The 27,956-nt window shown below is 45.4% G+C and overlaps 1 protein-coding gene across 1 annotated transcript in view; it reads right to left on the minus strand.

Moving 5' to 3' along the window:
• The window catches only part of LOC147726525 (chondroitin sulfate proteoglycan 4-like), a 474,128-nt gene that overhangs the window by 68,889 nt on the left and 377,283 nt on the right, over positions 1–27,956 (minus strand). The window contains exon 9 of the mRNA XM_086960631.1: positions 25,865–26,048. Coding sequence (XP_086816757.1) covers positions 25,865–26,048 — 184 coding nt within the window. The remainder of the gene's footprint in view (positions 1–25,864; positions 26,049–27,956) is intronic.

A 27,956-nucleotide genomic window follows, 5' to 3' on the forward strand; every position in this document is an offset into this window, starting at 1 on the left:
CACAATACTTAAAACAGACAGACCTAACAACTTTTGCTGAGTTTCAAGATTACCGTTCCCTGCAAAGATGATCGAGAACTGTATCAATGATTAACAGAACAGGTCTCCACTGACAACTACCTTACATATGACATTCATTTGGACTTAAGAAAAGAATGCAGTACTAAAGCAGCTTTTCTGCAGATACTCCTTTCACACGCTTGATTAAGAATCTTGACTGCTCATCATGATCAACATCTCAGCAATGACACTGTCAATCAAAAACAATCTTGAAGGACTGCACTGGTATAGACGGAATGGCAGTTTCAAGGAGATCAAGATTAGCAGCTCCATCGCGGACAGTTCTTTTCATAAAGGGGTTTATGAAGATTCCATACTAGCATCCTTTCTGTTCAGTCTGTACCCACATCCCTTCAGAAATTCACAGATTTTTCCAGCTACCTGCTCGGGCATTATTAAAATCCTCCGCAAAATCAAGCATTACTTGTCCCCGCAGGCTCGTAAGCAGGTCATCATTGCACTAGTTGCTTCGCGACTTGACTACTGCAATGCTCTTTATGCTGGGGCCAACAAAGGTCTTTTGCAGCGCCTCTAGACAGTACAGAACGCGGCGGCCAAATTTGTATTGGACGCCCCGAGACTTTCTTCTGCTACGATGGCCAGGAAAACCTTACACTGGCTTCCTATTGAGTCTAGAATTACCTTTAAGACTCTCTGGGAGCTTACTGGTAAGTGGGCTGAGGGTGTGAGGAAACTGTTGCATCCTTATGCTCCGGAGAGAGCTCTCCGATCCTCATCCAAGAGTTTGCTGGCTGTTCCTCATGTTCGTAGTACCAAATGGGGTGGGAGGGCCTTTTCAACATTAGCCCCCACACTATGGAATAGCCTGCCGCCTGGAATTAAAACCCAGACATCAGTGCAGAACTTTAGGAAAGCCCTAAAGACATGGCTTTTCTCCAAGGCGTATCCGTAGTGCCTGCTATCTGGTTTTATTTTGACCTTTTTCTTAGGCGCCTTGATGCCTTCGGGCTTAGTTGCGCGCTACAAGACTCCCTCCATTCCTTTCCATTCCATTTTGTGCCCCCAGCGTGCACAGTCTTGTCATCAATGATGTAATTACATTTTCACCTAACTATAACCTCTGTGTAACCTTTGTTTTTTTCAGCAAATTTCTATTTTTTCTGTTTTTAAGGCTAAATAAGCTATAATCATACCTAACAGTAATGTCACTTTAACTTTGTTCTTTATCACAACACCATTTTATTGTTGCCATCCAATGCAATACAGGGGCCTCATAGAGCACCCCATGAATAAATACACGGTGACAGATATTTGAAGCAACGTTTCCAACAGTAATAAAGGATTGGTCCCATAAGGAATATATTGCAAAAAGAATTAATAACCACAAAGAAAGGAAAAGCAAAAAAGAGAAAGAGAGAATAATAAGCATTTACAATGCAACGGTCTTCCCAGAGCTATTGGCATTGTAAATGGCAAAATGTTTATTTATGTGTTGGTTTTGAAAACAGATAAATAAATGGCACTGTCATTTACAATGCCAATCGCTTAATATCTCGCAAATGCCACACACAAACACACAGACCCACACACACACACACACACACAGAGTTCCCCACTCATACACAGAGCCACACACACAGAGCCACACACAAACACACAGACCCACACACACACTCTGAGCCCCCCACACACACACACACACTCTGAGCCCCCCCACACACACACAGAGCCCCCCACACACAGAGCCCCCCCACACACACAGAGCCACACACACACAGAGCCACACACACACAGAGCCCCCCCACACACACACAGAGCCCCACACACATAGAGGCCCCCCACACCACACACAGAGCCACACACACACACAGCCCCACACACATAGAGCCACACACACATAGACCCACACACACACACAGACCCACACACACACAGAGCCCCACCCACACACACAGAGCCGCACACACACACACACAGATTCCCGCACACACATAACCTCACCCACACACAGAGCCTCCCCCCCACACACACAGAGCCGATCCCACACACACAGAGCCACACACACACACAGAGCCCCACACACACACAGACCTACATACACAGAGCCCCCCCCCCACACACACACAGAGCCCCCCCACACACACACAGAGCTCCCCCACACACACAGAGCCACACACAGAGCCCTACGCGCACACTCAGAGAGCCCCACACATACACAGAGCCCCCCACACGCACAGAGCCCCACACACACACACAGATTCCCCCCACACACACACAGCCCTACACACACACACAGAGCCCCCCCACACAAACAGACCCACACACACACAGAGCCCCCTTAACACACACACAGACCCACACACACAGAGCCCTACGCACACACACACACAGAGCCCCACACATACACAGAGCCCCCCCCACACACACAGAGCCCCACACACACACACAGCCCTACACACACACACACAGAGCCCCCCACACACACAGAGCCCCACACAGACACAGAGCCTCACACACACACAGGGCCCCACACACACATAGAGCCCCCCCCCCCCCACACACACAGGCTGTCATGGTTCTCAAAGGCCTGCCGTGCCCTGAGTGTCCACGCCATCCCGGCTTCCGTGCCCAGCTCCTCCTGTAGGCGCGGCTGGCCAGGGTGGCCGTGTCACAGGTCACACCGCGCCCGGGATGCTGCGCCTCGCTCCAGCCTCTTTGTTTGCTGGAAATGCCTGCTCCTGGAGGCAGCTGAACAGGTCAAAACTCAGCTGCGCCTCCAGCCAACTAATCAATATGATTGCAGATGTACAATTGAACATCCCTCGTGGTCGCAGTTAGAAGCTCAGGTGTGAGTTCCTGCACAGTTGCTCAGTTCATGCAGGAATCCAAAGCGGCTGGTCGCTGTCTGTTGTAGGCTTTGCTTGTAGACTACAACAAACAAAGCCTCTGTCATTCAGCTTGAGACTACTTTTTTTGCTGTTTAAATAGACCTCGACCCTAGGGTATTGGAGTGCGCTAAATGAGCACCAGTTACGTTACACAACAACACATTCATTTTTGGTAGGCACGGGGTGATTACGTGATCTGCACAGAATCACACACGATGTTGAGCCAATGCCGAGGCTCGAATCTGGTTCCCCAGCTCCTAAATCGGCTGCTCTGGCCGTTAAGTTACCACAGTTTATTTAATTGCTCATCTTCTGTGGACCAGGTCGTGTGCATTTTGAATGAGGAGTCTGCAATATTTCGGGGTCGGCACTGCAGTGCTCGCTTGTGTAGCAAGACCAAATCTCTGCACATGCTGTTGTGCTGTCACCGGAAATCAAGGTGAATGGAGGTAAGCACACGACTCCCCTCCCCTGCGAATGTGCTCTCTGGGGACTGCAAGCACGTGCTGACAGTGTTCGCACGCCCATGCATTAGAAACGGGCTGAGCTGACGCGCACATGTGCATCTGAAAAAATTAGACGTGAAGTGGAGTCCCGCCCGCGCTCTCTCCTTGGTTGATCTAAATTCTGATGACAAGAGAAATGGAAACCATGTGGCCCCTCTGCATGCGGCGGCGGCGCTGGCTCTTCACTGCCATTAATGTGATATGATAGTAGAGCTCAGGGAGCAGTGCAGCAGTGAGGATACGCCACTGTACTGTGACACATTTTCAGTGTTCACAAGAACTGTCGAGTTGCTATACTCAGAGTGAGCACATACTGCTGGTGTCAGTTGGATGACTTGATTTGCCCAAGGTTACACTAACTCTCATTTGAATTAGAGTTTAGGAATTTCTAGGTTCGTAGCTAGATAACCCACAAGACAACTTTGGCAGTGGAGAGTCATCTTTCTGTTTCTTGTTCATAGTGGCTATTGTATGTGTAGCATGCATCTTGGTGCATTGTAGGACAGTTTTGTCTGCTAAATCCCAGTTTATGGTTGTGTTTTGATAAATGCGCCACAACGTTTTATTTTGAAACATGTGCTGAGCGTTGCTGTTGTCATGGTAGGCGCTGTGCGAGTTTACGTTTCCACGATGAGCACATTGCAGCACAGGTGAGCAGATGTCATAAAATATACCCAGTTTGTTCCAATAATCTGTGATCATGGGGGTTGCCAAACACCCAGCAGCAGACCGAGTTAATGTTGTGGTGTGGGGATCTGCGCACACTTCACAGCACGCCCATCCCGCTGAGCACACATCACGACACATGTATTCCAAGGGACTGCCAGACACAAGAGGCATGTTTATTGGAGAATCTCACAAACAGCTGTGCTCGTTTTCTATTTGATATATGGAAGAAAACTGTTTGGATCCATAGTTGTCAACGAGTTGAAACCACAAGAGGGCGCTAATAATAAAGACGTTAACTGAAGGAGTTCTTTCAATACTATGCAAACGCTTGTGTGTAATAGATCATTCTCTGAAGATTTATCCACTTAAAGTCAATCTGTTTGCAGCAGAGATGCATAATCACGCTGCAAAATCATCAGCCTTTTACCCATCCTTTCAGACAGTGTGCCCCGACTTCCTGTTGTGGTAAAAGGTTCCTTATCTTCTTTATGGGGGCCATCTGGACCCATAAAGAAGATAAGAAACCTTTTACCACAAACATAAGTCAAGGAGCCCAGTCTGAAAAGGACGGGGCTTAGCGAGAAAGGAGAACCTCACTAGGACCTCTTCTCCAATGGCTGGCCACCATTTAGGAGGCCAGCCAATGGAGAAGAGGGACGTGGCTTAACCCTCGCTAGTGAAGTACACTCCAAAACATAAAATTTTGCGAGCTCGACTGCGCATGTGCGCAGTACGCCACGCGAGATCTAAAAGAGAGAGAGACCGAAAGAAGAAAACAGAAGCACATTGCCTCCGCTTAGGAAACATAATACCCCTAGATAAAGAGAAAGTTTCTGCCAACTTTTTGTTATTTTTACTGAATTTCTAGTTTTGTGTTTTCTAACAAACAACAAGCTGCACAAATGAAAATGAAATGAAATGAAATGAAAATAGGATTTATAAAGCACATGGCTGCCCTTGAGCGTCCCAGCGCTAAAGACAAAGTAGGAAAAAGGAAAAAAAGGGGGAGATTAAGGCAAATTGGCTGCGGGGACTGGGCTGAAGCCAGGCCCTGCCTCCAAACTATTGCAGGCAGCCAACACCATGCTGCACATTGAGCAGTGTAGGGTAGGCTGCAGGACCTGCATCCAACTCTTCACAGGCAGGCAAATCTATGCAGCACACAGCTTTCGGCCATTCATGGTGTGGGGCTAGCTGCAAGCCAGACCCTCTACTCAACTGCTGCCCAACACACCCTGTCCACCCCTCATAGGAAGGCAAATCCATGCCACTCTCAGTCTTCAGCCATGCATGGCATGGGGTTGGCCACAGGCCCGACCATGTGCTCAACTCCTGCTGAGGGCTGCTGCAACCCCCAGCAACATAAAAAAAAATCTTCATGGTACCGCTGCCCATTGTAGGAACATCATCAACCTTAACAAAATGTTTGAAGAGGCCTTGCAGAGCATTATAGGCTGCCCCTTCTAGGAGCAGTAAATAATAATTAACCGGCTCGTACCACTCATTTATTATTCATTTTTAAATTGGTTTTTCTTTTGGGTGTTTTGGTGCCCACCTGGGACAAACAGATTCCTCTTTTTGATGATAGGTGCCCCAGGTCCCCCGTGGCTCTTGTGGCCCGTTGGCTCCCTTGCCAACACGCATCCTGTGGAGAAGTGTAGAGAAGTGTGACTCGCTGGTTAGAAGCGGCAGATCCTGAAGCAGAGGTCAGGCCCAGGACCAGGGTTCAATTCCCGACGCGGCAGGGTCTTGGGCTCAATGTCCGTGGACTCGATAATTCTCGCCTCGGTGCCTACTCTAATCATGGGTCCCACTCTGCAACTCTGGGCAATAGCTTGCTTAATCTCCACATCGTCCTCAACAGCGCTGGGTTGCCTGGCTTCACCTTGGGGGTGCCCAGGAGGGGGCATCTCACAGGGAATGCCAGGAAGGGTTCCACAGCGGTATACAGCGCCAGGAAGCCCCGAGATGGGTCGGCAGTGCGCTTTACAAGTATACACACATTTACATTTACATCCTGCAGAAGCTGGCAATTCTTCAATGTTGGTGGGGAGTGGGGGGAGGTGTCTCTCCAAGCCTTTGGAGGACCAGGGACCACATCCCACCGGGTCATACTCATTTATTTTGGGGTGGGGACTCCCCATGCATCTACAGGCCCTGATTACTCCATCCCCAGGGCCACTTTGTAGGTCGAGCCTAGTGGCAGCGCCCGAGTGCTGCTCGCTTTGCGAGGCATGCTAGATTAGGGTATGTTCTTAAAGCGTCTCCCACTCTCCACCCATATTTGTCATTGGCTTATGTCATTGTTCTTTGTGAATGCGGGCTCGTGATTGGGTAACAGGCTTGTTAGTCCCACCTTGTCCCCCTTTGTAACGTCCCATGAGACTGGGCCCTTTACTGGTGTTGTTACTGTGTCTGTTCTATCTCCGTCTGAGAGCACTCATTTCTTGAATGATTTTCACCCATTCCACCCTCGAATTGCTTTCCTGATACAGCGCGCACCGCCAGGCGCGCTTTCACTTTACATTTCAGCATCTGGCCAGTTTCCTTTTGTCAACCCTTTATTTGGCAGATACAGCGTGATGCTGGGCTCACTCAAAGCACGCCGTTCACAGGAGGCATTGGAGGCCTGAGGGGGGGAGCGGCAGGGGCAGATTGGCAATGCGGGCATTCAGGCATCGGCCGAAGGGCCGGTATCTCCGTGCCCTCTGTGGGCCGTTTTTTTTCCTCCACTTTCTCAGCCGCACAGTGAAGCTGCATTAATTTCTCTGTCTCTGTCTCCCTGATCTCTGTGGACTAGGAAAGGGGAGAAAAAAAAGGCCCACAGAGGGCACAGAGACAGAGACAGAGAAATGAATGCAGCTTCACTGTGCAGTGATTATCTGCTGTGGCCTCTCCTTCACCCCCTGCCCAGCAAAGCAATCAGGCTGAGGGTGGCTGGGGAGGGGGTGATTGTGAGCCATTTTCACCTCGGCCGCCCTGGGGCCCACGCAGCACATAAACGGTGTTAGTTTGATTTTTTTAATTTTTTTATTTAATGCGTTTTTATATAGCGCGAACTTTACCAGAAGGTGTCAAAGCACTTTACATAAGAATCAGTTGCGAAACATAAGGATTTAGGATTACATGCGTTACATAAAAGATACAAGCAGAAAAAATTGCAAATGTACAAGATGTCACACAAGGAAGAGATACAGAAACAGAAAAATTGCAAATGTACAAGTAGTAAAGTCACTCAAGAAAGAGAAACAAATGGATATACTCTAAGAGTCACATAGGAATGGTAGAGTACAAAGGTCTACTTCATATACTAGTGCTTAGAGTTCTCTATATACATGTATATACACACATAGTAGATTTTCTCAGGCAGAGTTCCATTAAGTGGGGTTGGAGGGGGATGCAGTCACAGCACCAAGGGAGGGTGGGAGGGATACAAGGGTATGGAGAAAAGGCAAAACAGAAAAGGGAAGCAACATTTGAGGATCGTCAAGGGGGAAACGAGGGAGATGGGTACAAGACGAGGGAATGGACAAGATGGCGGGTCGGGATCCAGAGAAAAACGGCTGAGGGAATAGTGGGCGAGGAAGAATGGGTCTCGCTGTGGGGGCCAGGTGATCTTTGCAACTTACACCATCTTCACCTCAGCCTCCCCCTGGCTACCACGGATGACCCAGCAGCTGTGTTTTGTGCTCCCCTGCCAGGACATTGCCCTGTGGCCTGGAGGGCTGGGGAGGGCTGATTAATGTACTAATTGCAGGGGCCTCACTGTTGTTCATGTGCTCCTGATCTGAAGATCTGGGGAGGGCTGAGTAGGTTGGTAGTAGCAGGGGCTTCGCTGCTTATTAGGTGCTCCTTCCCTGAAGGGCTCGAATAATTTTGTGACTGAAAGGGGCCTTGCTGTTTTTTTAGTTGCTCAGCATGGCACCATTGTCACCTTTCCCCCGTGTCTCCTGTGCAAGAACAGTATCCTCTCACTTTAATTCATTTCTGTGCCAAACATCTTAAGGATTTTGGGGGCCCTGGGCCAAACATATTTTTGGGCCCCTGTTCGGAACAGATTTGAATTTATAATCCAATTTCTGATCTTTGATGCACTCTTTCAGCTGGTCACTGGACAATGCACTACCATACTTGTCCAAATTCCTAATGTATTTACATCTAATATTCAAGGACATTGACGTGTGTAACCAAATGGTGTTTCATGAAAGGGCACGCCCCTTGAATGTGGGCCACGCCCCTTAATTGTGGGCCACGTCCCTTGAATGTGGGCCACTTTTTTCGTCAGTGCCCGGGCCAAATTGTGATCCCAATCCGACCCTGGGGAGCGGGCAGCTTTGCCAGCAGACACCGGCTGGCTCGGGCGCACTGGTCTCCTCGTCCTCCCCTCACGTTGCCTATGTCTGCTCACACTCTGTCCCCGCAGCTAGCTAGCTAGCCCGACGTGAGGCCGATCCAGAGCCTCCACCCCTAATGCATTGGATTGCATTGCAAATGCTTGTTATTTACTTGTACTTGGGCCATTGACACAGAATATTTTGTTTAATGTTAACCGCATCCAGGCAAGTATTACCAACTCGGGGTTCTTCTATGAAGCATTACTTTCGTGATTGTGATGTCCTCGGGACTCGTTGTTGTAACCAGTCTTGATTTATGTTGTTGTGTATTCTTGGTGCTGGTTAAAGGTGGCTCTCTGCCTGTGCACCTTACCGAACGAGGGCTGTACATTTCTCTATTTTTACTCAGAGGCTTTCTTGATTGCAGCTAAATAGGCAAGTGAAAAGCAATAAAGGCCTTGTTCAGGAATACTGTAGCACAAACAAAAAAAGTTTTAAAACATGAAACTGGTGCTCATTCATAAATGTTTAATAAAGAATTTAGTTTTGTGTGTGTTTAACAGTGCGAGGTAAATGCCGTTTTAGTATATACGCAGCTGTTCACACGGCCCGAGAGAGCTTTTTTTGTTTTTGTCGAATGACTGTATAATCGTGCTTTATTTAGCTAACATGTTTTTGGTACCCTTCATTGTACATGGGTAGTGCAGCTTGCCGCTTTGCCCATTCTAAATAAATATTTTAGTCTGGGTATTTTTTAACGAGTTCACGTGCAATTTTACGGCCCAGATAACTTAGAAATGGGTGCATTTATTGCCATCCTCTGGGACTCTGTGCACTAAAACAGTCGGTAGTACTGTAATGTTAAATATCAGATTACTAAATCTGTTGAAAAGTCTTTCAGTTGTAGGTCGATTGATTTAGCCACCATTAGTACTTTCCAAATTAGCCCAAATTGTACTTCTTCAAAAGGCAATTTGAGATTGTTTCTGAATTTTTTTTTTCCTACAAAATATGTTGACTGCTGAGCAGGTGAATTAAAGTATTTGATGCTGCAGAGAAGTAATTTCTAAAACAGTATCACTAGCCACGTATTTGAGAAACCGTTTACAGTACGGCGTGCTCTCATAAATAGGCCAGAGGTCGAAAGTTTGAGCTTACTGTTTAGAACAAAACATGGGGACCTATCTATAATCCTATCCCCGGCCAGTATGCCTCAGTGAAGCCGAATATGTATCAGGTACTCATCTGTCTTGAAAGCTAGTCCTAAACACATTTTTGTCTTCTGGGTAGTTGTATATCTCCTGTATTTGGGCGTCATTTTACCATGCTGGGAGTGGGAAACATTCCAGCAATTTGTCATAGAGCAACATCTTCATATCTTGAAAACATTGCAAAGTAAACTAGAGTGTAGAAGAGCAATTGATTTCATTTCTTTGTTTAGGGTAGTTTACATATTTTGTCTCTTGTATTGAATTTTTTTAAATTATTTCCATATTTTGCGTGAACGGTAGTAAAGCATTGTTTTAACGAGGTCCCCAGGGTTGCTGAAGTTGGGTAGGGCTTGACCTACTTTATACGGACCTTCAGTGGATCTGTTCCACATGAAATAAGGAAAATACTATCCTTGAACGCGTGATGTTTATAAAACCTATTTATACGGGTGCCTCTGTAAGTGTGATTGTGCTGCACTTTGCATAGGAACGGCAGCGATAATCACGTGGGCCGCTTTTTGACAAATGTGGATGAACAGTCTAAAAAATGTAATTTACTTTCATTTGAACCTTTACATTTGTGTTCAGATTTCTTAGGAGGAGGGGAGTTGTTTGAGAAGAGATGTCCGAAAATGCGATTTATTTTTCCAAATATTAATTACCATAGGCAAAAATTGTTGCAGCTTTATAAGATGATATGGAAGTATTTGGATGTAATTTGGCAGAACGCAGGCACACTTTTCAAGCAACTCGATGCACATACTGGGCTACATATTTTGAGAAGAATGTCATAGTAACATATAAAGCAAGGATGCAACCTCATGTTCACTTAAAGTGCATAGGCAGTAAGACGAGGAATCTAGTCTCAGGTTTAAAATAAAAATACTTTGCTCTGTACTTGTAGAGCTCAGATAATGGATGCACAGATGCCAGATAGAATATTTTATTATATCAAGCTTGCTATGATGCATCTTCCCCCTGTTCTGTGTTCTTAGCTGCCAGGGGTGAAAGACTGAACCATGCAGTTGGTTTGACCCCAAATGACTGCAAACTTGTAAAAACAGCCTTGAAGTAAAGCCACACAAAAAACTACTGACCAACGTGATAAGCAGTCCCACCAAGCAAAATGGATTTTCTTTCTGTGCTGGTTTCCAAAGGAAAAGTATTTAAGTGTTTGTCACTTTAATGGGGTTCATGGTAAGACTAGTTAAGCACAAAACTGTCTTTATTACTTGTTATCTGCATTAATTAGGATGAGTCTGGGCGGCACAGGCACTGCTCTGCGAGGCATGATGTATTATGTACATGAAGCTCTGCCCACTCTTCACCCATATTTTTCATTGGCTTGTGTCATTATCCTTTGTAAACGCTGGCTTCCAAATGGTTAATAGGCTTGTTAGTCCCTCCCTAGTTCAGCCTTGTCTTTATTTGTAACTTCCCATGAGGACTGGCCCTTTTACTTCTGTTACACAGTATGTCTTATTTAGACTGTAAGCACTATTTTCTTTAATGAGTTTGTCTTACTGCAGACAGGACATGCTTTCCTGCAACATTCAACGCTCCATGCGCGCTTTCTCATTCCAAGTAGCTCGGGACAATGGTAGCAGCTTCTTGCAAGTGAAATAAGTCTGGCATTTACAAGAGTTTGAGCTACTGGCATTGTAAATGACAATGCCTTTTATTTATCTGTTTTGATAACTAACAGGCATTGCCATTTACAATGCCAATAGCTTAAACTCTTGCAAATGCGAGGCCTATTGCATTGCAAATGCTTGTTATTTTATGAGGAGGGGGTGTGCAGCCCCCATCTTGAGGCTTTACAGACCTAGGCGCTCATCCAGAGAGCCTAATATGGGTACCCAGGCAACAACAAAATGCTGGTCCCATGGGGGAAGTAAGACGGCCCCCTGCAGCCCCCCTGGTTCTCCAGCATGTACCCATCCTGGGTGCATCTCGAGCTGGCCATGCTCCTGCCTGACAGAAGCAAGTGTTTTTCACTGCTCCCGCAGAGCAGGAACAATCCCTGCTTTTAAGGGTGCAAGCAGGGTAATAAATGGCTGCTTTTAACCAGTGGGAACATTTTTGCAGCGACCACCAGATGGGAGCAAGCAAGTTTTCCCTGCCTGCGCTCTTGCAGGCAGGGAAACAGTGCCCCAGGAGTGGGCTATCCCTGGAGCCTTTCAAGTCTTGGGGAGGGGGCCGTGCACCCCCTTCCCTATTAAATGTATGTATCGCCCTAGGAGGATAGGGTCCTTAGGTCTTTAAGGCGCACACTCCCTTTCCCATTAAATATGGGGATGGCCCAGTGGATGGATACCCTAGGGCCTACATGCCAACTCTAATTTATAGTCAGCAATGGGGGATGGTATCCCCGGGCCTCAGTGAGCCTCAGGGAGGGGGCCGCGCACCCCCTAACCTTTAATTTATGTGCATTCCCTGGGGATGGGATCCCCAGACCTCCGAGAAGGGTGCTGCATGCCCTCTCCACTTTAAAATGGTTTATGCCACCCCTCTACCCCCCCACCTCCCCCCACCAGGCCTGACCCACCTCAGAGGTTAATATTTTTAAAGCACGGACACCAGTGCATTTTATTTAATTTTGCCACCGACTCGTGGATCCACTGTGAATATGCAGCCATTTCCCTCTAGGACCCCCCATGAAGCCTAGGTGGAGGGAATCCCTACCTTGCCCCTTTTATCTTTTTTTCCCCCAGGAGTTGGGACTGAGCCCCAAGTCCTAAGCAGACTGCCACCACATTGTTGTTGATGTGGTGGCGGGCAATCAGATCTCCTTAGGATATCTCTCAGCTCCGCGGATCCTCCACAGCATTAAACATACAATTTCTTTGAGCCTTAATTGCTCCAAAACTACTAAACGGATTTAGACAAAGCACAACAAGCTCGCTTTCTGGGCCAAGATCTAGCTTTCTGTCAAATTTGGTGCAATACTGTTCAGCAGTTTTTGTGGTATCCCTCTTCAACTTTCCTATGAAAAAATGAATGGGGAAAACGTGTTTTGGGACCCGCACATTTTTTCTGCCTAAGCTTGACAGATCACCCCAAAACTTTCCAAAAAGGAGCTGAGTTGGATGAGACTTTTTTGGAAAGTTCTTTGAAAATTCGTCAAACAGTATCAAAATTTCAGATGTTCTAAGCAAACAAAAAAATGCTTTTCCTCTGGAAGCACCATCCTAACTATAACTATGTATATATATTTTACCCAGTAGCAGGCGCCATTGGGTAGTTCTAGTTAGGATCAGGTTTTCATAGGAAATGCCTGATTGTGTTGCTAATATCTTTGGCACCATTTGATGGATCTACACGAAACTTATCAAAAAAAGTGCCACTTTTTGGCTAGTTTGTGTATGGAAAGTTTTAGCGTGATCCGTCACGTGGGAGCCGAGAAAAAAAAGGGGTCCCAAAACGCATTTCCCCATTCAATTTTCCATAGGAAGTTTAGACATAGCTACAGCCCGAACGGCTGAATGGATTTACACCACATTTGACAGAAAGCTAGATCTTGGTCCAGCCTCCCTACCAGAGCATAAGTAAGCGTTGGGGACCCCATCCCTGCGGGGCAGCATGATTTAAAAAAAGAAGGGCAGCCACAACCCCCCCCCCCCCCCCAAAAAAAAATGAGCCTAAAAAGGCCCCGAGTACCCCATCCCCTGGGGCTGAGTGATTAATGAAGGGAGTGGGTGCACAGCCCCCTTCCCTGAGCTTAGTAAGGTCCTGGAGAGACCATTCCCCAAGGCCGTAATGTAAAAAAAGGGGAGGAGGGCCGCATCGCCCCCTCCCCAAGCCTTAAAGAGGCCCCAGGGACCCTGTCTGACAGGGCCGTCAGACTCATTAAAAGGGAAGGGGGGCACATGCCCCCCACCTCCCTGAGCATTTAAAGGCCCCGGAACCCATCCACCGGGGCCGGCTCAGTGACTGTCTCGGGGAGGCCAATCCTAGGCCACAATAGTTTCTCTACCCATACTAGCGAAGGCAGGGAAACCTATGGGGCCGATTAGGGTGGCGGACGGACATTGTCCGTCTGCCATCGTGTCGTGGGAAGGGACCGTCCGCCATAAGGGCGGAGGTCCCGTGTGTCGAATTAGGATGCAACTGCCACAGTGGTGGGTGCAACCCGCATTTTTAACATTGCGGCGGGCGGTGCTGAAAGCACCGCCTGCCGCATTGCTAAAAATGCATGTTGTGCGTTTCAAAGCACAACATGACAGGCACCTCGCGGTGCCTGCCATGTTGTACTTTGAAATGCAGGGGGGTACCATAGGTACCCCCCGTGTGCACCCCCACACCCCCATTCATGATGGGGGCCCGCAACGGGCCCACAAAGCAAAGACCGTATGGCATAGGACCGCAGGCATCGTAATATTGTTAGCAGTATCTCGCAGACACCGCCACCATATGTACGCACTTTTCCGCCAGTCGCAAAGACGATCGTCGGAAAAGCAGCCGACGGAAACCCCCCAACCATCCTAATGTGGCGGGGGTCATTTTAGTGAGGATGGAGGACGGATTGCCCCCGTCGGGCCGGCGGTGGCTACTGCCAGCCCGGCGGGGGCAATCCGTCCGCCATCCTAATCGGCCCCTATGTTTGCTCCAGTCTGGTGGGAGCCTTTTTAAATCTCCAGCCAATCACGCGCAAACATAGAAGTCTGCTTCCACCTGGTGGGGACTATAAAAATGCTCCAGCAGGGAGGCAGCAGACTTATGTTCCATATGCCTATCCACACTCCTGCAGGCAGGGAAACAAAACACATATGCTCCCGCCCAAAGGGAGCATACAGAAAACAGTTGCTCCCTCTGGGCGGGAGGCTTGCGCACCATGCCCCTAACATATTTTCCTCGTAGCTCCCAATGTGTGGAAAGTGTGTTACCCGGGTGAACTCCAGGGCACCCACCTATTATAAAGAGGAGCCGCAAGGAATGGGATTCCCGGGGCCGGGATGGCTCGGGCGGGGCACATAGGGACTCCTCAGCTTTTGGATAAGGTAGGGCCCTGGGGGGAATGGAATGCCCAGGGCTTTTGAAGGCTCTGGGAAGTGTGCTGCATCGCCCCCTCCACTTTTAAATATGATATGGCCTCGGAGATGGTTTTCCTTAGGCCTCTTTAGGCTCGGGAGGGGGGGCTCCATCCACCTTATTGTTGAATTTGGCCTCGAGGGAAGATCGCCTGCTAATTACCCCACATAGTATATCACTCATGACCTCTTACATGAAATCACTGCTAATATTAATGCAACATTTGCAATTAAATTATTGATGAGAAAACGATGTATTAATGGGGTGTGAGTTATAGTTACTTGAGATAACTATAACTGGAGAATTTGTGTATTTTTTTTGTTTAAAACGTTACGTTTTTATTGAACATTTCACTATAATACTACTTTAGCCTTTAATACTACTTTATCCTTTAGTCTTTTCAGTGAAAAAAATGTATATTAGTTACTCTGCAACATCTGCTTTTGGCATATAGTGCTGTAGATTAACATGCTCTGTATACTCCTGCCATCTAGTGTTGGGCTCGGACGTGTGCAACTTGCTTTCTTTGAAGAAGTCTTTTGAATCACAAGGTAGTCACACCTCCTATTACTGGTAATGTGCATGGGCATCAGCTCCATTGTTAGATTGTTTTCCCATGCAATGGTTGAGAAGGAAATGGAGAAGAGAGAAACAAAAGATGACCATGCAAAGATCCATCTGCTACAACCTGAGGCTTCCAGGGAGAAAGGGTGGGCACATATGATTCTACCGCACCAGATTCTCAAACAGATTATTACATGGTTATTACCATTTTCTGTTCATGGCATATGTAGCTGTAGATGCACAAGCTCTTCATAGACTGTAAAACAGTTCTCCCCTAAGCAGTGGCTAGAGGAAGGATGCTGTGGCGGTTCCTGTCAATGCGGTTTACAGTTTGGTGCAGGGCTCCATCAACATAATGGAGCCCTGCACCAAACGGTTTTCTATTTATTTTCAAAAAGTGGGATTTTATTTTTTAAAATAAAAAATAAAAGGCTACCTTTGCTATGGGAGTCCTCTCCTATGTCGAGGGGGGCATTTAGCTGTTTTCACTGTCTTTTACCGCCAGGGTTTTCCTGGCAGTAACAAGCAGTGAAAACGGACCTCTTAATTAGGTGGCTGGAATTGGAGGTCTGCCTCTGGCAGCCCTTTCTCCATAGAGCTGTCAGAGAGGCTTAGTCATGGTGTAGCTGGATTAGTCTTCCTCGTGGATAAACCTAAGATCCACCCACTTTAAAATTTGGAGAGCGGACCATTACCATGGCGGTATGTATACTCCGTCCCTTTTGTGACGGAGTATACATGCCATTAAGATATGAATTAGGCCCTATGCCTTGGACTGCTAGCTTGAAATGGTCGATGTGCTCAGGGACACAGTAGGGAACAAATCATATCCATTTGGCCAGATGGCAAACCTGCGTTGTAGGTCTACGGGCCTCTTTGAGGATGGTCATACACTCAGGTGTCTGACTGAGGTAGCCAAACTCTACGGCTTCATGAGCCAAATTGTGAAATTGAGGTGAAAGTAGGTATCTTTCAGGTCGAGTGCGGTAAAGAAGTCACTGTGCTGTAGTAGAGGGGTGACATCCTGGAGCGTTACCATGTGGAAGTACTCCAACAGGATACGATCATTGAGGGGCCTGAGGTCGAGTATAGGCTGCAGTGATCAGTTCTTCTTGGGGATAAGGAAGTATAGAGAGTACACTCCTTTGCCATGTTGATTTGGTCCTCCTAAAGGAGGCGCTGGTGTTCTGGGGAGAGGATGTGTCTGCGAGGTTGGATATTTGGTGGGGTTGCAGTGAGTTCTAAGCAGTAGCCCTGTCGATTTGAGTGCACCGAGGAACAAATGGAGTCTATTACAGGTGTTGGTGAAGAAAAATGCAGCTGTGTTGGCCTTTTAATGGAGTAATGTCAATTTTAGCCCATTGATTTCTGATGCAGGCCTCTCTCACTATGTACTCATTACCTCAGGACTCCACCATCCTCTTGTCTTAAAGGGACCATGTAGTGTAGAGAACAAACTGTTCTATTTGACCAGTCCTGCATCTCTAACACTGGCCAGCAACACAGGCTTTTGAGAATATTTGATGACGTTGGCTGAGGCTTTGAGAACTATTGTGACATCCTTCACGGATGGCCCATTTAAGATTTACAAAGTGTTATTCATCAAGGGATCACTGTATCACTACAGATGGCACAGTATGTTGCATACATAGCCTTGCCTCTCTATGTGTGAAGATCTCTGCACATGTTCATTGTCTATGACTGTAGCCCCTCTTACATTTGTCTGAATCTGTCATGATCTCTAACGATCGGAATGCCAACATTTATAACTCAAAAGATAATTGTGAGAGCTTTTCACAGCACTTAGTTTATCTTTCTAATTCTTTGTGTTATGCAAGAATAGGGAAATTGCTACTTACCAGTATGCATCTGTTCTTGGCATGTAGAGCTGCAGAGTTACACACTGTGCATAGACGCCACCTAGTGTTGGGCCCGGATGTTTGCAGTTTGTTTTGCTGTAGAAAAGTCTTTGGAAGTCACGGGGTAGGTGACTCCTCCTTCGGATGATACTGCGCATGGGCATAAGCTCCATCCCTAGATTGTTTTTTGCCATTAGGGAAGTGATGGAGCTGTACAAAAAGTAGTGCTGTCCATCTGATTTGTATCTAATTAAGATAATACTGGAACAAATACAGTTAGCCGGGGAGGCGGGTGGGCGTGTGTAACTCTGCAGCTCTACATACCAAGAACAGATGCATACTGGTAAGTAGCATTTTCCGTTCGAGGCATATGAGCTGCAGATTACACACTGTGCATAGATTGTATAGCAGTACCCACACCTAGCGGCGACCACCAGTATCTGTTGCAGTAGTTTGAAACAGAGTTTTTAGTACAGCCTGGCCCACAGTGGCTTGTTTGTTTAGTTTGCACATCTACACAATAGTGTTTTGTGAATGTGTGCAGTGTAGACCATGCAGCTGCTTTGCATATAGGGAATGTTCCCTAAGAATGACATTGAAGCCCCTATTTTCCTTGTAGAATGGGCTTTTGGAGGAATTGTTAACGTAAGTTTGGCTTTCTGGTAACATATTTGTATGCATTTAACAATCCACCTAGCTATCCCTGATTTTGATATGGAGTTGCCTTTATGTGGTGGTGAAAAAGACACAAAAAGTTGTTTAGTCTTACGAAAAGTTTGTGTCCTTTCGATGTAGTACAGTAATGCTCTTTTGACGTCTAAGGTGTGTAGAACTCTTTCTGCGACTGTTTGTGGCTGCGCGGAAAAAACGGGCAGTTCAACAGATTGATTTAGATGAAATGGTGAAATGACTTTTGGAAGAAATTTAGGATTAGTGCGTAGAACCATTTTGTTATGATGCAGTTGCAAAAAGGGTTCTTGAATGGTAAATGCTTGTAGTTCACTGACTCTTCTGAGAGAAGTAATAGCTACTAAGAAAGCTACTTTCCAAGTTAGGAATTGTAATTCGCATTTATGTAACGGTTCAAAGGGAGGTCCCATTAACCGTGTAAGAATAATGTTTAAGTTCCACCCTGGTGAAGGTGGTGTTCTGGGAGGGATTATTCTTTTGAGTCCTTCCATGAAAGCTTTTAAAGCAGGTACTCTAAACAGAGATAGATGTTGTCTATTTTGTAAATATGCTGCAATGGCTGCAAGGTGTAGTCTGATAGACGTGCAAGCTAAATTACACTTTTGAAGGTGTAATAGGTATCCTATGATGTGCTGAATAGACACATCTAAAGGATTTATGTGGTTGTTTTGACAGTATATTACGAATCTCTTCCACTTAGCAGCATAACATGCTCTCGTAGTGGGACATCTGGCTTCTTTAATGACGTTCATGCATTCTGGAGGAAGGTTGAGGTAACCGTACTCTATGACTTCAGGAGCCAGATCGCTAGGCTGAGCTGAGCTGGGTCCGGATGTCTGATCTCTCCATGGTTGTGTGTCAAGAGACGTGGAGATAGGCTTAGTTTTTGGTGTGGTACCACAGATAGTTGCAGCAGTGTGGTGTACCACGGTTGTCTGGCCCAAGTTCGAGCTACTAGAATGAGTGTTAGGGAATGCTGCTGTAGCCGGGTTATCACTAACGGAAGTAGTGGGAGAGGAGGAAAAGAGTACGCAAATTTTCTGGACCAGTTCATCCATATCGCATTGCCCTTGGACAGCGGGTGTGGATATCTGGCGGCGAAGTTTGGGCATTTTGCGTTTTTGTGGGTTGGGAAGAGGTCTATCCGAGGTTGTCCCCACATTTGAAAGAACGGTTGAAGAACTTGTGGATAAAGTTCCCACTCGTGGATCTGCTGTGTCTGTCGACTTAGCAGATCTGCCATGGTGTTTTGTACTCCTGGAACGTGTTGGACTAAGAGGAAGATTTTTAGTGGTATAGCCCATCTCCCTATCTGCTGTGCTAACTGAGAGAGCTGCAGAGAGTGTGTCCCCCCTTGTTTGTTTATGTAGTACATGGCTGTCATATTGTCTGTACAGACTAAGACAGGTTTGCCTTATACTTGTTTTTGAAACGCTTTTAGGGCTAGGAAAACAGCTAGTAACTCCAAGTGGTTGATGTGGAGTAACTTTTGCTGCGGTGTCCACCTGCCTTGCATGGTGTGCTGCAGTAGGTGAGCTCCCCTGCCGGAGAACGATGCGTCCTCTGTCAGGATTATCTGAGGAACTGGCTCTAGGAACGGTCGGCCCTTTGAAAGTTTTTGGTGCTCCACCATTGCACAGAGTGATGAGTGTCTACCAACACTAGGTCTGTTAATTGACCACGAGCCTGGTTCCATTGGCGTGCTAGGCACTCTTGAAGTGGACGCATTTGCAGTCTTGCGTGAGGTACTATAAATATGCAAGATGCCATCATTCCTATGAGCTGCATGAACACTCGAGCTGGAAGCGAGTGTTGCAGTTTGAATTTTGTTAGGAGAGTTTGTACACTTGTTATCCTGTTTGGAGAGGGATATGCTAGTGCTAGTTGGGTGTTTACTGTAGCGCCAAGATATTGTTGTATGTGTGAAGGTTGCAGGTGTGACTTGGTGTGATTTACTGTGAATCCCAAGTCATGGAGCAGTTGAATAGTAGCGTGAGTGTATTATACACACTGGCTGTATGAGCTGGCTTTTATGAGCCAATCGTCTAGGTATGGGAAGACGTGAATCTGTTGTCTTCTTAAGTGTGCTGCTACTTCTGCTAGGCATTTGTTAAAACACCCTTGGCACTGTTGTGAGTCCGAATGGGAGCACTTTGAACTGGTAGTGCTGCCCGTCTAGCACAAATCTGAGATATTTTCTATGCGCTGTGTGGATGGGAATGTGGAAGTAGGCGTCCTTGAGATCTAGAGCGACAAGGAAGTTGTTTTGTAACAGGAGTGGAAGGACTTGTTGGAGTGTGACCATATGAAAATGATCCAACTGTATGTAAATGTTTAGAGGTCTGAGGTCTAGTATAGGTCTTAAGAGATCCGTCCTTCTTTGGGATTAGAAAATATAGGGAGTATACTCCTTTGTTTCGCTGATGCTTTGGGACTATTTCTATTGCATTTTTCTGCAGAAGGGATATTACTTCCTGTCTGAGCAGTGTAAATGTTCTTGTGACATTGGAAGCTGCTTGGGTGGTATGTTTGGGGGGGAGTGGATGTTAGCTCTAGACAGTAACATGATTGAATTATTTGAAGCACCCACCTGTCTGATGTGATGTTTTCCAAGGCTGGTAGGTATTGTTGTACCCTACCCCCGACAGGAGTGGAATGCGACGGGGGAAGGTAAGGGGAGTCATTGGGCAGGGGTAGAGGCAGAGCGGGAGTTGTTGTTTTTACCTCTGCCTTTGTTATTGTTACCCCTGTAACCTCCCCTTTGGTAGCCCTTACTATATGTGGATTGTGTAGGGGCTTTGTATGAGGTAGAAGGTGTGTCTGAGGAGTACCCCCTGGTGGCGCCTCAATAAGATGAGTGGCGAAATGAACGCCTGGGAGCCTGCGACTGCAGGGCTCCCATAGATTTGGCTGTATCTGTATCCTTTTTCATTTTTTCAAGTGATAAATCTACATTGGGTCCGAATAAGTGTTGCTCATCGAAGGGTTGATTAAGTATAGCACTTTGGACTTCAGGTTTGAACCCTGATATGCGTAGCCAGGCATGCCTACGTAATAAAACACTGGTGTTAACTGCCCTGGAGGCGGTGTCCGCTGCATCAAGTGCACACCGAATAGAGGTGTTTGTAATATTTTTCCCTTCTTGAATAAGTTCATTTGCTCTATCTTTGTATTTATCAGGGAGGTGTCGCATTAGTGATTCTAATTCGTCATAATGTGCCCTGTCATATCTGGCCAATAATGCTTGTGTATTGGCAATACGCCACATGTTTGCTGCTTGAGACGCAGTTCTTTTCCCTGATGCGTCAAGTAGCTTAGATTGCTATGGTCTAAGCTACTTGACGCATCAGGGTCTTTTTGAATCTGAAGCGGGTTTGCTTAGTTCTGACCTGGGTTTCGGTGATGAAGGAGTAGTGGTAGGCTTCGGTGCCGGTGGTTTGGATGTCGACGGGGCCGGTGACGTTGTCTTTTTCGGTGCCGGTAGGTGTGTGCTGGCACCGTGGGAAGGCCGACTCTGACCCGAGTCGCCTGAAGGCTTAGTTATCTTCTTAGCCAGGCCCGAAGGTGGGGCAGTAGAAGCAGTGTGTCGGTGAGCACCCGAGCTTGAGGGCGAGGGTGTGTCCAGGGCCTTCTTTGGATGTGTCGAGGAAGGGTCGGGGTCGACGGTCTTACGACTCGCTGTGCTGGAGTGATGTCCTCGACGTCTGAATCTTCTGCCTCGGAGTTGCTGTTGATGTCGTGTTGTTCTGGGACGTCAAAGCCTTCTTCAAAGATGTCGTCCGGAATCGGAGCTGAAGATTGAGTCATTGTTCTCCTAGCTCTTCGGTCCCGGATAGTCTTTTTGGAGCGGAAAGAGCACAAGCGGAACAGTCTCTGGCCTTGTGCTCCGGGGAGTGGCAAAGGTTACACACTTCATGAAGGTCGGTGTGAGGAAACTTCGACCCACATTGAGGACACTTTTTAAATGGCGTCCTTTCCATGAGCTGGAGTCGAGGCCTAGTTAGGCCCGAAGGCCGTCGACGATGACCGGAATCGAAATCTTCGGTGTTGAAGAGTAGCGTAGACTGGGAAAGCGGTCAAAACTGAATTTTTGTAAGCTGGTGAGGATTGTGCGCCGAAGGAAATCGGTTCCAACACGGAGCGCTGGAAACACATCCAAGCCTGGTGGCGGAAAAAAACAATCTGGGGATGGAGCCGATGCACATGCGCAGTATCATCCAGAGGAGGAGTCACCTATCCCGTGACTTTCAAAGACTTTTCTACAACAAAACAAACTGCAAACATCCGGGCCCAGCACTAGGTGGCCATCTATGCACAGTGTGTAATCTGCAGCTCATTAGCCTCGAACATATGGTTTTTGCAATCTAAACACACACTCAAGGGCTTTAGAGAATTAATGCTTACAGTTTTGTTTTTGATGCTATATTTTATTGTTATAATATGGCTAAAAAAAATCAAATGTTCTAATAGATGGCAGCTTGTCAGGAAATAAATAGAGATTGGCTAGATCAGTTTCTGGAAAAAAGGGTTAGTAACATACTGATATGGGAAAAATCATTATAATTGACAACATTTGTAAATGGCACTGTACAAGCCTGCATTGATAGCCTGCAGATCTTTGGTGCAAACTTGCTCGCTCGTACCCACCAAATACCTTGCCTAAAGGAAAACTGAGAGAATAAGAGGGAGATATGATGGAAAATATCAAAACAATAGTAATTGAAGAGACCTGGGATGATAAGATAAAGGTATGAATTGCATATCCATGTTATTAATGTTGCACTAATTATAGAATGTATACCTTTAGTGATGTACTTCCTGTGGCATCACCAGGATCAAAAGTCAAATGGCATCACTGCCGGGAAGACATTAAAGGCAATATGATGTTACTTCCTGTGATATCACTGAGGTCAAAGGGCATGTGATGTCACTTCTGCTACCCCTGGTATTTTGGTGAATCGACATTCATGGCACTAGGTAAAATCTGTATGTTACTGAAATATATAATTTAGAAGCACTTTTTATCTTTAAACTAAATGTATATGTGCATTTAGTGGCAGCCTGTATTATACTGTGTGCACTGCTCATTTAAAATAATGAATTAAACATTCACAGTGCTTTCAGTGATCTCCTAGCACTAAAAAATACACAAGTCACTTTTCCCTACTACACCAAACAGGATTAAATTCTTTGGACCTCTGGTTGCACACTTATACATCTGTGTAAGTGTGCATTAACCAATATAGGTTTCATGACATACAATATACCTTTTTCTACTGATTAGTTTAACTTTTATTTATTGTTCAGTTAAGATGTGTATTATTTTATGTGTACTTACCTGATGGTGAGAGGTTAACAAAATAGTCTACAGTGGTTGGCATAGCTAAAGATGGTAGGGCCGCTGTGGGGCATAGTGGGGGGGAGGGGGGGGGGGGGGGCGAACATAAAGTGCCACCTCTATGTAGCACACGTAGAGGCAATCACATAAAGACCATAGCGAATATATAGTAGAATGTAGAAAATAGAAAATAAATGCAATAATAAAATATTGGGGTAGGGCCTCTCCTCTCAATTTGTCTGTAAAACTTGAACTTTTGTCCTGAATTTTGACCCTTTGTCCTGAATATTTGTCCTGAATTTTGACCCTTTGTCCTGAATATTTTACAGTCCTGTCCAGAATTTGCCTCCATGTCAGTTTGACACCCTAGACCAGGGTGAGGTCTTTTCGCTGTGTGAATTTTTGTAGATGTCTGCTTCACTATTATTTTTTTTAATTTCGTTATAAGCATATTAAAAAATCTAAAAATAAGGGTCCAGGATTTGTTGTCTCACATCAGGCTTAAGACTCAAGTAATGTTCAACAGTACACACTTCATGGAAAAGCAAGGTAATATCTGTGAGCAAATAAACCACTCAGAGCCTTTCCTGAACTGATTATCTGGTAGTCTAAATTGATTCCATTGCTGGTCATTCTGTGAAAGACCTGCCAATTTAGAGCAGCTAAAGAATCTCACAGAAACCAGTCATAGCAGCCGAGTAGAACCATCAAACTTGCTTTCCTAATGTAGAGGGTGAGATTCCATAGACTCTTTCTGACTAAATCTAATACTTTGCATACCTTGTAAGGAGGTGGAATAGTAATGACGAGGGAGGATTCTTCGCAGAGCTGATTGCAATAATCATGTAAAGAATTAATTCATTAAAAAGGGTCATGACCAAGGGATCTACATTTCTTCTCTTGCCGGGTCTACTGATTTGACAGAGGCAGTCACATGAAGTACTTCAACAGTAAGTTTCAAAAGAACTAGAACCAATGACATCAAACAAAGAGATGAGGAACAAGATTGAAGAATTACTTAAATGTTCTATGTCTGTAACTGTGCTGATGTGACCACAATTTTAAGCTTATTTACAGCTCTATTGCAGATCTATCACAAGTGGAATCTCGCTTTTTGAAGACAAAGAAAATCCTCTTTCTTTTTTGCTCTTTCTGGTGGAGCAATATTTACCCTATAGGTTTGCAAGTGTCAGGTTTTATGCTTCTGAGTGTGAAGTAGGAACTGTCTCCAGGACTGAAACCTCTCAATTTCAAGATGAGGTTGTATAAGTAGAGGATATATTGCTTGTGGGGGGGACTCCAAGAAGTTTCATAGTAGATCTCAATTAGATTTGCGGGGAGGCATGGCACTGTTGACCCATTTGATGGTTGAAAAAACAATCCAGGAAGATCTGCTCTTCTGTTAGTTCATGTTCCAAAAAACAGGCCACAGCTATACCACAGGTGAACTGCTTCCCTATCTATCAGAGTGATCAATGACATCTCTCGACAAATGGCTATTTGCTCACAGTGCAACTGCCAGAGAGAGTACAAAAAGACATAGGAGGCATTTGTCATTCAAAAACCTTTTCACACTGTAGGTGGAAAACTTGTCAAGGAGAAGCTAGACTGTGACTGAGTAATATTCTCTGATGAGTCCCATGGTGGAAATGTAGCCTTCATCATGGAAAATGTTTCACAGGTGTCTACGCTTAATAGTTGTGGATTAACATTTACACAGGGCATATTACGATAGAGCGTGGTTGCACCGCATTGGAAGGGCTGAAACACCCACAGGCTTGCATTGTCTAGGGTCGGAAGGTACATTTTATCATACGGTTTGGGAGTGCTCCGAGATTCAAAGGTATTGGATGACTCTGATGGGGGAGATGGAGAGTGTCCTGGGGGCAGAGATCCCACTTACTCCCTTGTTTGTCCTGTTGGGCATATCCACAGATATTGACCTCCCTAAGCCTGGGTTGGTTCTGCTGCAGCTAGGGTTGGTGGTCGCAAAATGGGACGTAGCCAGGAAATGGAGGGCAGCAGAGGGACCATCTCTTGTTGAGTGGAGAAAGAACATGGACATGTATATGCTAGGTGAGAAGACAACATACATGGCACGGGGCTGCCCCAAAAAGTTTTGGAAAATATGGAAGCCTTGGCTTGCACACTATGGACTCTCGCTGTCTGACTCACAATGATTCTACAGGGCCTGATAAGTGGTTGGAGGGGTGGGACGGGATACACAATAATGCTCCGACACATGATATCATTGTTTGATTCCTCTTTACTGCTGATTGGACACGCTGCTGCTGTTTTAATCGAAAAATGCTTTTGTATCTAATTGGTATTCATTGTTGTTGTTTTGCAATGAGAGAAAATGTCAATAAAAATATTTATTAAAAAAAAAAACAGTGGTGGATTAAATAACATGTTTGCAGTGAAAGGAAAGTAACAGCCCAGTTGTAGGCGATTCTTGGCCCACAGTTAAAAAATCCCACCTACAAAAAAAAGTAAATTTTGAAAAGCTAAGAAGACTTTTTTTTATAAAATTTAGAAATGTTAGACGTTTGTGGCAATAGCTGAAGTTGCTTGGAGAGTCAAAAATGAGACTTGAAGTCAAATACAATGTAATAACTCAGTATTTGTTGCTAATTTCTAGACCATAGGTAAACTAAAAGAGAAAACACACAGTGTAAGTATGCTATTTCGGAATCTATACAACTTTAGAGACAAGCCATATAGGTAAAAGAAGCTGTGCAATGCTGCCTTGCCTGTATTTGCCTGAAGTCGACTTTGTCTCTCAGGTCCAATGGCGTCATAAGAAATGGTGATCTGAAAGACCTGGGCAGCAAGAAATGCAGGTGGTGATGCAACAGTAAACGAGAAGGAGTCTTCTTCGCTCCATGCCATATGCTCGCTTATTATGTGTTCATACATAATTACATTTTCGTTCACCTACACAAAAAAGAGAAGACACGTTTCTAAAATTGTTATTCTAAAGTATAAATATATTATTCAGGTGAAATACATTCTATATTAAATATACGCACGTAAGCATTTTTGTCCTTTGATTGCACAAAATGCAATGGTATAAAATCCCGTACATCAAAGGGAATCATGTAAGATGGAAACTATTTTATGGTTGTCTAAAAATAGTGTTTTTTTCATCACACTGACAGACCCTAAACCACTATGCACAACTTTAGCATTGTCAAAGTTATCAGGATTAAGCAAAATGGTAAATTATGCAGCCAAAATGCAAATAATGCAGCCCGTTCTCTGGCAGTATTATTTTCATCCATTTGTGCAAGGAACAGCATTTCTAGTGAAATCTTTAAATTTTGCAAAGTATGTGACAAATATGGTTAATCCATAATTATTTGGTAAACACTGCTGCCACAGAATTGCCGAAATCTACTGAAGCTCGCCATTGCTCAAACAAACCCTACATATTCTAACTCCAGTCAGTGCACGCTGTTTTGGTTTCCCAGTCCAGCCTTGCCTCAAAAGTATAAGAGTAAATTTACAAGTAGTAACTAACTACAAGTTAAGAAGCTTCCAACCGATAGCTCATAAGATTTATGGGGTAGGTAGATTTTGTAATGTACCAGGATCTTTATCGGACTGAAAGGTAACTATTGCTATGTTTTATGCCCCCAATGTTGGACAGGATGCCTTTCTTGTAGATATTCTTAATATGCTGGGAGACTTTGGGACTGAATTATATCTTGGTGGACGGAGTAATTACTGTCGCCATCAAGGAGTACTTTACTTCTGCCATAGCGAGAGAATTCCGCCTGCCTATTTAGAGATGTCCAGTGCCGGTGCAGACATCTCTTGCATTTCCAGGAACCACCGATACTGTGGTTTGTGGAAATGCATTGTAAGTTTGATGGAAGCCTCCATCAACATGATGGAGCCATACATCAAACTTACAATTTTGATTTATTTTCAAAAAGAAAATCCTAAAGCAGAATTTTCTTTTCTTTTTTTTTTTAAATGACACCTTCAACATGGGAGCACTTGCCTATGGCGAGGGGTTCATTTAAAAGTTTTCACTGCCCCTTACCGCCATGTTTTTGATGGAGGTGACGGGCAGCATAAACTGGCCATGAGTCCCACAACTCTACTTCAAGCGGGCGGACACATGGCCCTATCTTCGATCCCTTACTCTGTCGGGCCGCGGGTGGGGTGTGTAGGTGGTGAAGAAGGAGTCTGCACACGGACAGTCCGTCCATCTCTAAATGTGGTGGGCTGACCTTCAGAATGGCCCAATGGGTACTCTGTTGCCATTACGATGTCGTACCCTTTCCGCCAACATATAAATCATGCCCTATGTTACTGGAGACTTAATACTAGCAGCTAATTTCAAGCAGTTTGGGACCAAAAGGTAAATAGAACGTGACATGTGTTATCCATTACAGGCACGTTCTCGGATAAGTTGAAAAGTACCTGAATGATTTAGGCCTCAGGATTCCCTGAGAGAATAGAATGCTGAACTCTGTGTTTATACCTTCTTCTTCAATACATATAGGTCACACTCTAGTATATTGTTCAGCAGAACCCTACACCTTTGGTGCAGAAAGAGATTAAGACGATTTTTCTCTCTGATCATATGCACGTCAACTTATCATTGACGTGGGATACAGGACACTGGACCTTTCATGCAGCAGATTTGACAGAGCAGGTATTGAGGGCAGAGTTAAGGAAAGATATGATTGACTTCTTCCATAATAATCTCCCGGGGAAGTTGGGCTGTGCCTACACATGGTAGACTTTTAAGTCCACAATTAGAAGCCATTTCATTAGCACTCTGACTAATAATAGAAAATTCAGGCAGGCAGAGCACTCCCTACTAAAGGA

The sequence above is a fragment of the Lissotriton vulgaris genome, chromosome 3_1 (genome assembly GCF_964263255.1).
Source record: "Lissotriton vulgaris chromosome 3_1, aLisVul1.2, whole genome shotgun sequence".
In the NCBI taxonomy this organism is placed as follows: Eukaryota; Metazoa; Chordata; class Amphibia; order Caudata; family Salamandridae; genus Lissotriton; species Lissotriton vulgaris.